At 38.8% G+C, this 15738-nt stretch overlaps 1 protein-coding gene across 1 annotated transcript in view; it reads right to left on the bottom strand.

Moving 5' to 3' along the window:
- Positions 1-15396, bottom strand: part of IFIH1 (interferon induced with helicase C domain 1) — a 55970-nt gene extending 40574 nt beyond the window's left edge. Inside the window, exons 1-3 of the mRNA XM_024735969.1 lie at positions 14591-15396; positions 7295-7463; positions 2688-2828 (exon numbers count right to left, since the gene is read on the bottom strand). Of these exons, the coding sequence (XP_024591737.1) occupies positions 2688-2828; positions 7295-7463; positions 14591-15046 (766 nt within the window). The 5' untranslated portion in view covers positions 15047-15396. The remainder of the gene's footprint in view (positions 1-2687; positions 2829-7294; positions 7464-14590) is intronic.
- Positions 15397-15738: the final 342 nt, after the last annotated feature.

Below are 15738 nucleotides of genomic sequence, written 5' to 3'. Positions count from 1 at the left end.
AGCTGCTCAAATGAAAAATAAAAGGTCCTCTAGAATTCAGGTTTAAAAGCTTTGCTATTCTGCACAGTAAACCTTGCTACTTAAAGTGTAGTCCAAGACCAGCAGTAGCAGCATCACCTGGGAGCAAGTGAGAAAGGCAGAATCTCAGGCTCCATACAGAACCTACCGAATCAAAATCTGCATATCAGTAAGACCTCCTCTTCCAGGTGACACATAAGCACACTAAAGCTTCAGAAGTATTCCACTAAAAGAACAAACACCTTAAACAAGGCTAAATAGCAGGCAAACTATAAAAAATCTTGATACTATTTTATGACAAAAGATTGCTATCCTGTATATTTAGCTAATTCACATAAACCAGCAGGAAGAATATAAAATACCCTAATAGAAAAATAGGCAATTAGCAACAGCAAAAAGAATGAACTTGTAAAAACATTTTTCATTAGAAAATAATTCAAATTCAAGTAGTAAAATACCAAATTGGCAAAGTTTAAAAATAATATCACCCACTCTTATAGAACAGACTTCAGGGCAGTAAGTACTCTCCTGTACTGTTAGACCACATGTAATTTGGTACAAGTTCCTGGAGTGAAATAGAACATTAAGTATCAAATGTCTTAAAACTGTAGAAATCATTGATCCAGAAATTTCAATTATGTAATATGTTTTTAAGAATTAAACTGGGTGGGGTAGGAATGGATTGGGAGTTTGGGGTTAGCAGATGCAAACTATTATATAGAGGATGGATAAACAACAAGGTCCTACTGTGTAGCACGAAGAACTGTAGTCAGTATCCTGTTATAAACCATAATGTGAAAAAGCATGTATATGTATAACTGAATTACTTTGCTGTACAGCAGAAATTAACACAACATTGTAAATCAACTATACTTCAATAAAATAAATTTTAAAAATTAAAAATAAATTTAAAAAGAATTAAACTGAGACATAAATATGAAGAGGGTTATGCAGCTTTATTCATGATGTAGAAATTTGGAAACATCCTACATGTTCAACAGTTGGTTAATTAATCATAAAGCATCCAATGGATAGAATTATTATTCAATTGTTAAAAACCATGCTGTAGAAGAACATCTAATGAATTCAGGAGAAATGCCATTATATATAAACATCCAGGTATGTAAACAAAACGGGATACCCAAATGTGAAGAGTAATATATCTTACTGTAAAAGTGTGCGCGACTTTTTCTTTGTAGGTTTCTATGTTTTCCAAATCTCCTGCAATGCAGCTATATTACTTTTCTGAGTCGAAAATAGTATACTTTGTAATAGTGTGATGGAGTCAGCTCATACAGCACAAGAACAATTGTTAAATTTTCTAGAATTTCATGAGCCAGTTGTTAATGTTAAGTGCAGGCAATTTTAAAAATTAAATTATATGGACTTACTAAAAAAGTTATATTAAAACAAAGGTAAGGAATACTTAAGACTCATCAATTTCTAATCATTTTACTAGATTTTACAATCATCAATGATGTTGAGGCTATTTAAGCCTATTGTTTCCGTATAATGGAAATGGCAAATAGTGCTGCGCTACTGCACATCTATTCCTGACCTAGTGTTTGGTGACATCATGTGGGCACTTGAAAGTAGCCTTAGTGGGAGTATTTACACCATGAAGATTGGCATATGCTACAAATCAGGGCTTTTTTCTTTTCCTCCGAGAGCCACTTGGTAAACATTTACCAGCACACCAGACTTCAACCTGACTATTTCTAGTGAAAAATGAATGTGGCCATTTGGGGGACAGAGGGAAGGAGAGAAGGATTCTCCTATTATGAGCAAATTAGGGAGGGGAAATAATTAAATTAGTTTGATTCTTCCAGGGCTGTTTCATATCTAAAAGGTGGACATGGTGGATCTAGTACCCACACCAATTAGTTACTGAAATTCAAACCAACTCCTGTTTAGCACTCATTCATCTTCTTTTCTAAAGCCTTGGTTTTGATCTCTATAACCCAGTTGAACCTCTCTGTGACACGCCAGTCCGTAAAAAGGGGAAAACGTAATGGCCTCATTTAATTCTCAGAAATTTGGATGAGTCAAACTAATTCATGGGGACTTCCCTGGTGGTCCAGTGGGTAAGACTCCATGCTCTCAATGCAGGGGCCTGGGTTCGATCTCTGGTCGGGGAACTAGATCCCGCATGCTGCAACTAAGAGTTCACATGTTGCAACTAAGAAGCCCACATGCCACAACTAAGAAGTCGCATGCCACAACTAAAAGATCCCACGCGCTGTAACGAAGATCCCACGTGCCACAGCTAAGACCCGGTACAGCCAAAATAGATAAATAAATCTTTTTTTAAAAAACCCACTAATTCATGTATTTGAAAGTACTTCGAAATCATGAAATGCAGGACTTGCTTATGATATTTACCACATGACAAGGACCATGGATATCTTATAAAATAAAATTAGAACCCAGTGTGCTCATGTTCATAACATATTACTATTGCATTAGTTTTAAAACATTTTTAGACACAAAGAGCAATTATTTTCATTTAATCTCCTCCAGAAATATTATTTTAACATAAATACTCACAAAACCCCAAAGCCCCAAATTTCTCCCTCTGTTTAATAAATCCTAATGTCATCAATGCAGCAACTGATTTTTCCAGAAGTAGTTAATTAGTGCATGTAAAAGTGTGTGTGTGTCCCAAGTACCTGAAGCTACAGAAGAATCTGCAAAAGACGGTTCCAATGAATTATTCTCTATGTCCCAGGCCTCCAGACTGGGCTGATCTGTGGCTAAAAGGAGGGGCTCTTTGACTTCAGGACCATCTTCTGGTGATAGATTCTCAGACTCTGTGAATAAACGTATTAGAATATAAACAATAGTGCCATGCAAGTTTTTATACAGTATACATAACCGTCATTGTTATTTTGAAAACAGAATAGGGGTTCCTAATAGAGATTAACCTGAATATACTTAAATACTTTGAAATTCTAAACGGAATGTAAATTGTATTGCAATGCAAGTTTTTATACAATATAAAGAGCTGTTATTTTTATTTTGAAAACCAAGTGGGGTCCCTAGTAGAGATCTGCCTAAATATACTACAATACTTTGACATTTTGTAAGGCTTGGAACATGTTTTTATGTTGTGACAAAGTATTTTTATTTTTTTATATGAACACAGTGAATAATTCTTTTGTGATGACTAAATTTTATCTAAAAAGCCAATATAATAAGTATTATGCTAATCATAAGTGTGACGATTTCCTATCTGACCATCAACTTTAGGAAGTAAGCCCCTTGTTCAGTGATACAAAGTCACATGTAAGACTGCATTAATGAAAATGCAAACTTGGTGGTAGTTTTTCTTCAGCTTGTGCTCTAGCCTTTTTGTTCTCTCACTGCGTGTTCTACACGAGATGTACATATGCTTTAATGTCAGCCTACATTCATGTATTCTGAATTTCTGGAGATTTTTTTTAGAAATTTAATGAAATATTCTGAATCCTTCCTTTCTCCTTCCCACCATTTCTTCCACCTGACCTTTTTTTTCTTCAGCCAACATGTATTGAGTGTTTTCTTAAGACCTTTGAAAGAAGGTTACAAAGAAAGGCAAGAGTTTCTGCCCTTCTGAAGTACAATGTGTCAGAGACTGATGCCATAAAGAAAATTTCTTAAAGTGTCATTTTCGATTAACCCATCTTAAAGAATAAGGAGAAAATGTGTGCGTGTGTATGGAGAATTTCCTGAAGAAAACTGTTCTGACTTTGGAGTTTGTCTTTAGACAAGATGATTTTATAATATTTGTAGGTACATATTAAGTATGTTTGGGGTTTATAATAATAATAGTCAATTTATTTTGTGCTTTACAAATGTTAAATCTTTTAACCCTCAAAATAATCCTGGGTAATCAGTAATATTATTTCACAGAGGAGTAAACTGAGGCACAGAGAGGGCAAGTACCCGGTGAAAGTCACACATCCAGGGACATGAAGGAGCCAGGACTCATTAAGTGTCAGGATCCAGAGCCCAGGCCCCTGTGTTAGTCAGCATGGGCCAACATGATAAAGTACCATAGATTGAGTGACTTAAGTCACAGAAAAGTATTTTCTCACAGTTCTAGAAATAGGAAGTCCACGGTCAATGTGCCAGCAGGTTGGTGTCTGGCGAGAGCATGTTCCTGAGGTTGCAGAATGTCACCTTCTCACTGTGAACTCACATGGTGGGGAGAGAGAAAGAGACAGAGATCTCTCTTCCTCTTCGTATAAGGCCTCAGTCCTATCAGATTGGGCCCCAACCTTTGGATCTCATTTAACCTTAATTACCTCCTAAAGACCTAGCTCCATATACAGTCACATTGGGGGTTAAGGCTTCAATATATGAATTTGGTGGCGGGGGGCTCGATTCCATCCACAGCAGCTCCTACCACAGCTAACTTTGAATAATGACAGCTAACTTTGTTCTGGGCATCAAGACCTGCTAGAAAAATGGTTAGATTCCCTTAATAATATGTACAGGTTAGCAAACAATATTTAAATTCCTGACTCCCCTGATTGGATTTTCAGTGGAGGACATGAGAAGTAAGCCCTACTTACTTGGAATGAGTTGGTCAGAAGCACCCTGACTGCTGGTAGGGGTAGTGAGAGTGTAAGGATGCTGAGTCCCAGAAGGGGATTGCATCTTCCATCCAACCTTCAAAAGAAGCTTAGAAATCCCTTTCTACTGGGCTCCCTGTCTTTGTAAGAGCCCACATATCTGGGGTAACATCCATCATCACCCACTTTGGTTGAAAGAAGGAAAAGCCCCAAATGTAAGAGGATCCTGTCAGGGGACCAGGGAGGGCGAAAAGGATGATGGATAATTGGTGCCACTTTTTTCTTTTCAGAAGGCCTTTATCCCTTTTATAAAGTGTTTGGCCTTGGCCAGCCGACATTATGTGCACAGGCTAGGAGAGTTTGGATAAACTAGTCCCCAAGCCATTCTGAAACAGACATGTAAAGACTTAATCATAATACGAAGTTATGGCATATTATAAGGAAAGTAAAGAGGAAGGCATGTGAATATTAGATGAGGTATATGATGAGGTGTCTTATTATACAGGTATTACGTGTATATATACTTTACCTAGGATTGCTATCGTTCAAAGCATTAGAATTTGAAAAATCACATTCGCTTCCAACAAGGCACCTTGTAAAGTGGAACTTAAAAATATCTTAGAAAGAAATATGTTGTATGTAACTTGTTGCTCCGCTCCCCCCCAACAAAAAAAAGACAGAAATATGGCGAGACGTTGTCTATGTCAGGAGAAGCTAGAAGACACTTAGAGTTGATCTTTTAGACTTTTTCCTAAACTAGTACACAACCGTAAATTGGGTAAGTACCCTCTACTTTGGGGGATGGATATAACAAGGTCTTTTGTGATCTGCAAGGCTGCTCTTTCTAATATCCCTCGATACACTGAGGCCAAAATTTCCCAGGGAACAAAAAAATTGAGACTGCAGTCATTTCCCTTTGAAGTTCAAGTCCTAGGGTGTTTGTCATGGATGGAAATGGTCCCACGAGGTCTTGAAAGGGAACTCATCATGAGAGGGTGTGATCTGCACTGGGGTCCAGCTCATCCTTGAGGTATGTAGGAGAAATTTGGCCCCATTATTGTATGTAAGTTTGGCCTGAAGTCCCTTTAGAATTAGCAAACTGGCATTAGAGTTACACTGTGGAAATAATAGCTGGGCCATAATATATAAACGCAAAAGAACCCATAATCTTGATGTTGCAAGCAAGTGGCACCACTGAGCCCATTCCAGAGAACTGAAGCAAAATCAAGGTGCTTCTACCGAGAGGGATTTTTTTTTAAATACAGTTACACTTTGCTGTGGAAATAGAAACAATGACAGTGGAAACTGGGAGACCTGCTAGTGGACAGATCATGGAATTACTGCTTGGCTTTTGAAAGCTGGATTAACCACATTTGGCTGAATAAATCCCCCTCAAATCCCTAGATAATCTCAAAAAGGGGAACCTCTTGAGCTTTTCACTTTGTGGCCATCCCAAACATATGACACCATACAGCATTTGCTTTGGGCTGAAGCAAGAAGACCTTCCCTAAACATGGATTACACTTCACTCCCCACGATTCATTTACACACAGGTCCATTAATACTATTTTGTAATTCTTCTGGGCTTTTCAATATTTCATAGTAAAAATATTTGTGTGTGTTTATGTTTGTCTCTCTTGCTATATATACATATACACACACATACGTACACACTGTTGTGTGTATGTGTATATATACACTAGATATATATGTGTATATATATATTGTGTGTATTTCTAACCACTGAGCAAAATTAAGCTATTTCATAAATAATACAGCATAAAATCATAATATGCTGTTTACTCTAATAATTTAGTAACTATCTGTTTTTCTTTTGCATAAGTAACTTAGAAAATTGTTCACTGTGTTTTTTATTCCACTAGGAAGTGTGGTTTATGGGAATGGGGACTTTGTATGTCTCATTTAAATCCATATCCCCAGCACCTAGAACAGTGTCTGGTACTCATTACATGTTGACTGAATGACTGAATAAAAGAAGTGAAGTAAGCTTGAAATGATTATAATCATTTAAATTATATATAATTGTGAATAAATTATACCAATTATAAGTTGGTAATCATTCATTACCAATTAAACTTCAATTTGTCTTACATACGATATTTTTAAAAGCACAGGATACATACTCTGTAAAGAAAAATAAGATGGCAGATTATATTAGATTTACAAATGATATATGTGAAAGAGCTCTAAAATGTTATTTTTATTATTATAATTGAATACTTCTAAAAACTCACAGAAAGTAACACTGTGATATGTTAGCAACTACAGACCTTTTATCAAATGTTTAATAAATTCCTTAAAAATTTATATAAATGTCCAGAAGACTATGCAGCAGTTGTAATAACCACTAAAATATTTTCTTCCAATTTATTTGTCTAGGCAATGTTGAAATTATCTTGATAAAAATCTCAGACAATTACTTTGTTTCCAAAATAAGATGGGAAATGGAAAACATGTTGGACAAGGAGTCAGCTGCCAATATTCCAGCCCAGCTTGCTGAGTGCTGTGGTCTTTGGAAGGTTCATCTTTTCCCAAGCAGCAGTTTCCTCATTTGTAAAACGAAGAAAACATACCTCTCAAAATCACTTGAAATTTTGATTCTACATACCCTAGTATTTGGCACTGTGTCTACAGGTTTCATTAAACTCTCAGTCACTGGGCGAAACGCAAAAACCCTTCCTTTGCAGAATTAGCAATACCTGCATTGCTTTCATAGCAATCGGTGCCTGTTAACTCCTGGGCAAGCGCACAGTTTCCTGTTTGCCTCAGCACAGTCACAAACGTAGAAAACCAGTTTTCTTTCTGCACGATCCTTTTCAGTAGCTCTCTTACCCCTGCTTCATTTCCATTATTTTCTGCAGCAGAAACCTGTTTTAAGAAAAAAGCAGAATTAAAGAAGTCCAACTATCTTATGAATAAATTTAAACAGGAACTAGCCTTTAGAAAAATCGCACAATCAAGCATATGTAGAAAGGCTCATATTCAAATACTAAAGAAAACAGCAATACCGCTTACAGAAATTTTGGATTCTAGGGGGAAAAAAATCCCTGGGCCAATCCCCCTTTTAAATATACACTATTGAGATATTCAAAGCTGACACTTAGGAAACATGTTTTACCTCCGCCATTCTGAATAAGTGTGCAAAAGAAGGCGTCTTTAATTTCTAGCCATGTTATGCCTATTTGCATCAATTTCTTTCTGTATATCTAGGGCTTGCTATATCTTTTCAACTCATGGAGCCTATAAACAGGAAATCAAACATTTCTTATCCGACCTCTCTTTCTTCACTATTACCACTATGGAATAAGTAATTACTATCAGAGATTTATATTCTTTAATATTTGTATTATTTATTACTGCTATAATACATCTTTTTAAAAATTTGTATTTACTTAACATTATAAGACATTTATTTCTATATTCCTTTTTTTAAGTATTGGGCAGAAGCATTTCTATATCCATTCATTACTATTTTTAACCTTCATTTAATTTCTCCTTTAGATTAATCTAGTAAATCTTTTAAAATGTGAATCATTTGTGTAATCCTTACTACAGTGCATCTCCCCAGTTCTTCATACAGCACCAAACATTTGGAGAAAAGATCACATTTAGACCAGAAAGAAATTAGGCAGGACACCATCAACTTGCTGGGCCATTAGTCAAGCCACTTCCTCTCCAGACCTCAGTTTCTACATGTGTAAAATGAAGCAACTGAAATGAAATGACAGCATTTGTCCATCCTAGCTGCATGTTAGAATCACCTGAGGAGCTTTATAAAATACTGATGTCTGAAATCTACCCCCAGAGATTCTGATTTGTCCATGGGGGGAAACCAGAAATTTTTTTCAAAAGCACCTCTTGATTCTAATCAGCAGCTTAGGTAAGAAGTACTAACTTACATACTCTCAAAGGTCTTTCTCAACATTTGCCCATCTTTACATGTATAATATGGACTATTCAGCTAGATTAATTGTTTCCTACGAATTTGTGTATTTTCTAGTCCTATAAATATATCCAATAACCATTTAATTTCAGGAATTCACATTTTTGGAACAATGTCTGGTACGAATTCAGTGTTTATTATTATGATGACTGGGAAAAGCATCTATCTTTACAAACATTTCACCAGCAGACACTACTTAGTACAAGATTATACCACATGATTTCTACCCAAAGACTATGTTCATTTCATCAGCTAATAGATAGTTATGTTATTATACATGCTTTGCATATATCAACCCAACAACTCTGAAGAAGATGCCGATATTAACCCATTTTACAGATCAGAAATCCAAGGCTCAGAGAAGTCCAGTTACCTCCCTAAGGCCACAAAGCTAGTAAATGGCAGAGGTAGAATTAGATCCCAGGCATTGGCTTCAGAGGCTGAATACTGCCTTACTGAGCTGTAATTATAGCTGGTAATTGTCTCCAATTTTAAGTTCATTTTCTGACAAGAAGTGGTTAAAATGACTACTTGACTTAATAAAATTTAGGCGATTTCAGTCCATCTCCCCCACAGCATCTCTAAGCAGATTCTTGCTCATTTCCTACTTTTCTTTAATTTTGTTAATTTTCTAATGGAAATTCTTTGTCTTCTCTGATGTTTGTAACATCTCTATTTATTACCTGCTAATTTAAGCAGTAATCTCTAAAGATGCTAAATGAGACTGGTTTGAGCACCTTATTTTTAACTCAACCATTTCCATTTTTAATTATCTCAGCCTTTTATCAGCTTTAAACTCATTCCACAGAAGTAGTAATCAGAAAGCATTTCTCTAAAATGAACAAGTGAAGCACTGCAATAAATACTTACACTTAAAAACCTAAGCATATTATAGCCACTAAATCTTCTTTGACTATTAACCAGTTAGTCGATCTTTACTGTAGAATTGTATTTGTCAAGCTTGCTTTGTCCTTACTGAGTTCAGGCATTTGAGAATCATTATGCCATTATTTCCTGCAAGTATTTTTATTATTTGAATGTGGAACTACATATATAATACCCGTGCAATTTTAGCAGGGTCATCAAGATTCTGAATTTTTAAGAAATCTTCCTAGTTTGGGTGCTAGAAAGTACATCAATTCCCTTTAAAGCAATCACACGATGTTTTTTACTTAATCTGTTCTCCTATATATAAGATCCCAATAGGGCTTCCCTGGTGGCACAGTGATTGAGAGTCTGCCTGCCGATGCGGGGGACACGGGTTCGTGCCCCGGTCCGGGAGGATCCCACATGCCGCGGAGCGGCTGGGCCCGTGAGCCATGGCCACTGAGCCTGCGCGTCCGGAGCCTGTGCTCCGCAACGGGAGAGGCCACAACAGTGAGAGGCCCGCGTACCTAAAAAAAAAAAAAAAAAAAGATCCCAATATATACACCTGATTACTGAAATTCTTGGGAAATGAATATTTAGACTTGAGCCTGAAACAGGACATATAATGATTCCCACTCATGTTCCTTCCCCACTGAATGTATTCTCTGAATATGAAGTTAAAAATGTCTATGGATACATTGTTAACTAATTTATAGAGTGTAAAATAAATATGAGTTTGTGGGTAATACAGTTCAATGCTTTCATATCCTGAATTCTTTTTTTTTTTGCAGTACGCGGGCCTCTCACTGCTGTGGTCTCTCCCGTTGCGGAGCACAGGCTCTGGACGCGCAGGCTCAGCGGCCATGGCTCACGGTCCCAGTCGCTCCGCGGCATGTGGGATCCTCCCGGACTGGGGCACGAACGAACCCATGTTCCCTGCATCGGCAGGCGGACTCTCAACCACTGCGCCACCAGGGAAGCTCCCTGAATTCTTTGATCTATGTTTTTTCTAACAGAAATCAGTAGAGAAACCAAAGATATTTCGTTTAAGCACTGGCTTGCCAACACAATTGTAAAGTTAGATAAAAATGCTTTCTTCCCCCTCAGAACAACCATAGATAGCTATTTAAATATAATGGTGACCTTTTAATATAGCAGAGCTCAACCCTCAGTACCAGTAAATCAGGAAGCAAAACTCTTACGTTAAAAACAAAGAATTTTTAAAGAACAAGTTCCCTCCAAAAGTTAATGTCTTTCTGAATGACTATGTATTGTCACAATGACATAACTAATTTCTTATTTGTACTTTTTGTTGCTAATAAAATTCTTACCCATCCTAATTTACCTGACATTACAATGAGCTAGAAGGAGATTAACTCTAATATCAACTTCATGTAGATGGAACTGGAGGGTTTCTAGTTGGACTGGTGATATTATCTGCGGTTCTACTGTGTAAATGAAAGGTACAGAGTGTCTTCTAGGACTATAGATGTTTGATGCTTTGAACTGGGCAGGGCTGAAACATGCAGCTTACTTAATCTGTTCAAATTGATATTAAGACAGTGTGGAGGGGCTTCCCTGGTGGTGCAGTGGTTAAGAATCCGCCTGCCAATGCAAGGGACACGGGTTCGAGCCCTGGTCCGGGAAGATCCCACGTGCCGCGGAGCAACTAAGCCCACGTGCCACAACTACCGAGCCTGGGCTCTAGAGCCCGTGAGCCACAACTGCTGAGCTTGTGTGCCACAACTACTGAAGCCGGCGTACCTAGAGCCCTTGCTCTGCAACAAAAAGAGAAGCCACTGCAGTGAGATGCCCGCGCACCACAATGAAGAGTAGGCCCCGCCTGAGGCAACTAGAGAATGCCTGCACAGCAACGAAGACCCAACACAGCCAAAAATAAATAAATGAATAAACAAATTAATTATTTTTTTTAAAAAACACTATAGAGATGTTTACATGATCCACAGTTCATGGCTGTCTAAGTCATGGATGTGCTACGATGTCACTTAGCATCTAAATAGAAGCAGGCCAGTACAGGGACACCCCCTTGCTGTTAGGGAGCATTCTATTATAATGATCTATAAAGTGATTCTTGTATTTATTACTGAGTCCTCAGTGTTTGCAATAGTGCCTCACATATACTAGACATTCTTTAATTATTTGTTAGAAGAATGAACACTGATCAACACTGCATCGTAAACTCCATGAAAGCACAGACAGTATTTGTGTTATTCTCTAATCATTTCAGCACTAGCATGGTGTCTGATGCAAGGTGTCGTTCCATAAATTTAAACCAAATGAATGAATAATCAGTCGATTAAATAAATTTCTTTGGGTACCTGCTGGTCACAAAACTAAATCTAGGACCATGTTTTTAGAAGTGCTTATGTAAGAGGGGCAGGGATTGGGAGGTGGAGGTGAGAATCCAAGATCAAGTAGAAAGTGTCAACCGGAAAACAGGAAAAGCATTAAAATAAAATATTTTTTTAGAAGTTCTGATTTCTTAGTTAAATGCTATTTTAAGGTGTCAAAAAAGCAGATTTGGAGATCTTATATTCATCATCCACCCATCCATTCCCCAATGCCTGGCAAGGCAATTCATTACTCCAAGTGTTTTCATTTCTTATTCCAGACAATTCCTTGGAAATAAATCCAATCAATCAATACTTATTAAGCACCAATATTATACTTAGTCCTAACTGGGTTCTGGTTTCATCCTTAGATGAAAAGCATTGTTTCTCCCTCAAATCACAGTTTAATCCAGGGACTTTAGGAGGCAGATCTCAATTTCAACATGGGGTATTTACCTAAATCCCTGAAACTTTAAATTCACAAGGAAATGTGACCAAATAAATAATAGAAGTCACCATCATAACCAAACAGCTCTTTCTTATTTATAAAGCTTTTTCATAAACACTATTTCTCACTCACGTTCAATAAAATACTGTGAATGAGAGAGGAAATTATTATTATGTCCATTTTCATGGGTACACTTAGGATCAGGAAACAAATAATGTAGTCCAAAGTAACGCAGATGGTAAGAAACAGAGATAGATCTCAAATCCAGGTCTTGCCATTCCAAATTCCCATGCTTTCCCCACTACACTTTGCTGTTATACGATAAACATTCCTCAAGGACCCCATATCAACATGCTGTGGATTCTTCTAAACCTAGTGGTGCCTTTCCATCATCCGCCATTGATTCCTTTTGAGACTGATGGTACCTGTAAAATGACGTGTACAAAAACTATTCCAAAGTTTCACGCAGACACTATTGCTCCTTTGAAAGCCTCAGATACATAGCTCCTCTAGCTTTCAGGGCCTCCTTTGAAATACGACTCTGAGGGAGGATTTGGGTTGCTTTGGCCTTAACTGCTACCACTACACAAATGTCCCTTTACTCAATATCTTCTTTGTGTCAAATCCCTTGCATTCCTGCTAGCTGCCTCCAAGCTTGCCAGAATCAAGAACTTGGATAAAAACTAGCTGGCAGAAATTCAATCCAGGCAAGACAAAAGTGATGCTGATAGGCAGACATATTTAGAGTAAATAAGGAGAAGTGCTGTTTCGCTGGCAATCGGGACATCGTACCCACCAAACATAAACAGCTTTGTGGTGTTACTGGACTCTGTTGCTTCTGGACTTCCTAACAGCTACTGTGGCTGGAAATGCCATCTTCCATCTCCAGCTGGCTTGAAGGCTGCATACTGTCTTCCAAATTAAGTTTCTGCCACAGTGATGTACACATTTGTCATATCCAGCTGGACTACTATAATGCGTTCTAGCTGGTTCTCAATACACAAAACTACATAAACGTTACCGACAACAGTGTAATGTAATTTACTAGTTGGGAAATCCAGTCTTCAGAATTAGATGCATGCTTGGGTCTTTGGACAGGCCCTATGGCTGTCAAGTGGACGAAGGAGTATTAACTTTAGTCACTAAAGACCAAGTCACATCATAGGCTGATAGGAGTCCCGTGCCCAGAACTTTGTAACAAGGATACAAACAGTTGATGAATTAAAAAGAAAGAGAGAAAGAAAGTGTCAAAAATCATAGCATGTTAGACTTTGACCCTCAAAATGGGTTTATTTGCCTACATGCCTTTCAAAATAAGACTTTTGACGCACACCCTGAGTAAGTCAGATTTAAATAGGTAAGCATTTCTATACTCCACAGGACATCCTCGCTCATTGAAAAACAATGAACAATAAAACATTAAGTGTAAAGTCACCTGTAAAATTCATCCTGTCAAAATGCCACGTAAAAAGTCCACTATTCTTTTATTAATATGAAAAACTGCAACTAGCAACATATTTTTTCAGTTAATTATCTCCAATTTTTGATTCCCAGAGAGTTGAAACTTTGAGTAAAGAAAAAGAAAGTGTGTGTGTCTGTGTGTGTGTACTATGTAGTTTCCCCATTTGGACCAAAATTAAATGGTATAGTGCATAATATAGGCCAGATATTGGCAAATGTTTTGTTTAAAGCCCAGATAATAAATATTTTAGGCTTTGTGGGATATACGTCTCTGTACAAATGCTCTTAAAGCGGGAGAGCAATCATAGCATGTAAATGAATGAGCACTGGCTGTGTTCCAATAAAACTTTCTTTATGAACTGAAAATTTAAAAATTTAAACACCATTCTTAGCTTTCGGGCTGGATTTAGCCCATGGATCATGGTTTGCTGAACCCTGTTCTATGGAACTTTATAAAATAAGACATAAAATTTCACACCATCAGGAACTAAATCCCTAGCTCTGCTAATGTCTTCCTGGGAGAACTTCGGCAAGTTATTTAAACTGCCTCAGTTTTCTCATCTGTAAAACGGCACAGTTAATAACATAAAAAAACCTCAATAGATTATTGCAAGCATGAACTCTGATAATACATTTTGCAAATGATACTAATTGCACACAGTAAGTGTTTAATAAATGTCGTCTATTAGCATACATTATTATTCTAAAGTTAACTCCTCTTTAGTTTATTTCAGTGAAAGAATTAGAAAAGTAGCCGTTTTCAAAATTATGTTTTTAAAAGCCTAGATATTCTCTTCTCAAGGAGGGATCCAAATTTACCAAAAGATATCAAAGAACATTTGGAATGGGGCAAATGGAGGAACAACCCCGAGATGCAATACCTGTATCTGCCTACAAGTCCAGCTCCATTTGAACTGACACCTACCCGATTTCTGTCTTCAACTGTCAACAGCTCCTCCATCACACATCTATCCAAGACATCTGTAACCAGAAGCTTGTCCACCAGTGTGGGCTGAAGGAGGTTCAGCAATTGGAGACACTCATCGTGAGCATTCTCAAAGGACGGAGAGGGCAAGTCGGTGAGCTCAGGGTTCACGTAGCGGGCGGCTAAGGGGTTGCCTGCTAGCCGGAGGGCATCCACAAACATCCTAGTCCAGCCGAGGGGCCAGACCCCCTTCTCCAAGGTGTTCAGAAGCAGATCAGCTGCCTGCATGTTCCCGGTGGTGGCGGCCGTCCTCTGAATCTGCTCTTTCACGTCTGCAGGTAGAAAGGTCAGGTAGTCCAGTACTGGCTCCACCTGGATATACATTTTCACTCGGGCCCTGAAACACGAAATGAGATAGCAGAAATTCTTGTCTGCGGAATACCCATCCGACGACATCTTTCCTTCTCAGAGGCCGGAGAAGATTCTCCCCAATAGACGGACAAGTTGCTGTTCTCAGCTCAGCGGATGAGATGTGTGGCCCGCTGCTTTGGAGCGGCAGGGTCTGCAGCGATGCTCCTGGCAACGACGGGGTTGCCTGCACGACGCCCAGGCGGGCGCGCGAGGGCGCGGTCGCACCTGGGCAGGCGGGCAGGTAGGCAGGACGCGGCGGCGGCGGGCGCTCGCTCGCAGGGGCCGGGGACCGGTGCGCCTCGTCTGCGCACTGGGGTGGAAGCTTCTGGGCCAGCTTTCCGCCAGGAAGTTATATAGTTTGCCTGATTGCGGTTTCTGTTTCGATTCTCTGCTTCAGGACTTTCCACACGTAATCCGCCGGGCGGGGAGTGTCTGCTCTGGGAGGAGCCACCCTTTGGTCGGTTCCGGTATGCACAGTCCTTCGGTCAAGGGCCCTGTGGGAAAAAGAAAAGGAAAGGGAATTCTCTCTTCCAGCGAGTAAGACAGCAGCGCTCCAGCAATGCCAGCGGGTATTTCGTCTACCTTGCAGGGTTTGGCCTTAAAATTCAGACTTCTTTCCCAGGGCCGTCTCGCATCACCCCTTGTCAGCTAAGATGTGGAGGGGGTGCAAGCGCGTGACTGGGGGCTTCCCAGCCCAGAGGGGAAGAGAAACTGCCACAGATCCTGATGTCAGCAGC

Source organism: Neophocaena asiaeorientalis, unplaced genomic scaffold (assembly GCF_003031525.2).
Source record: "Neophocaena asiaeorientalis asiaeorientalis breed wild unplaced genomic scaffold, Neophocaena_asiaeorientalis_V1.1 scaffold72, whole genome shotgun sequence".
Classification (NCBI taxonomy): Eukaryota; Metazoa; Chordata; class Mammalia; order Artiodactyla; family Phocoenidae; genus Neophocaena; species Neophocaena asiaeorientalis.
Note: the sequence above shows the minus strand (reverse complement) of the source record. Positions and strands in the feature narration are given on the sequence as shown.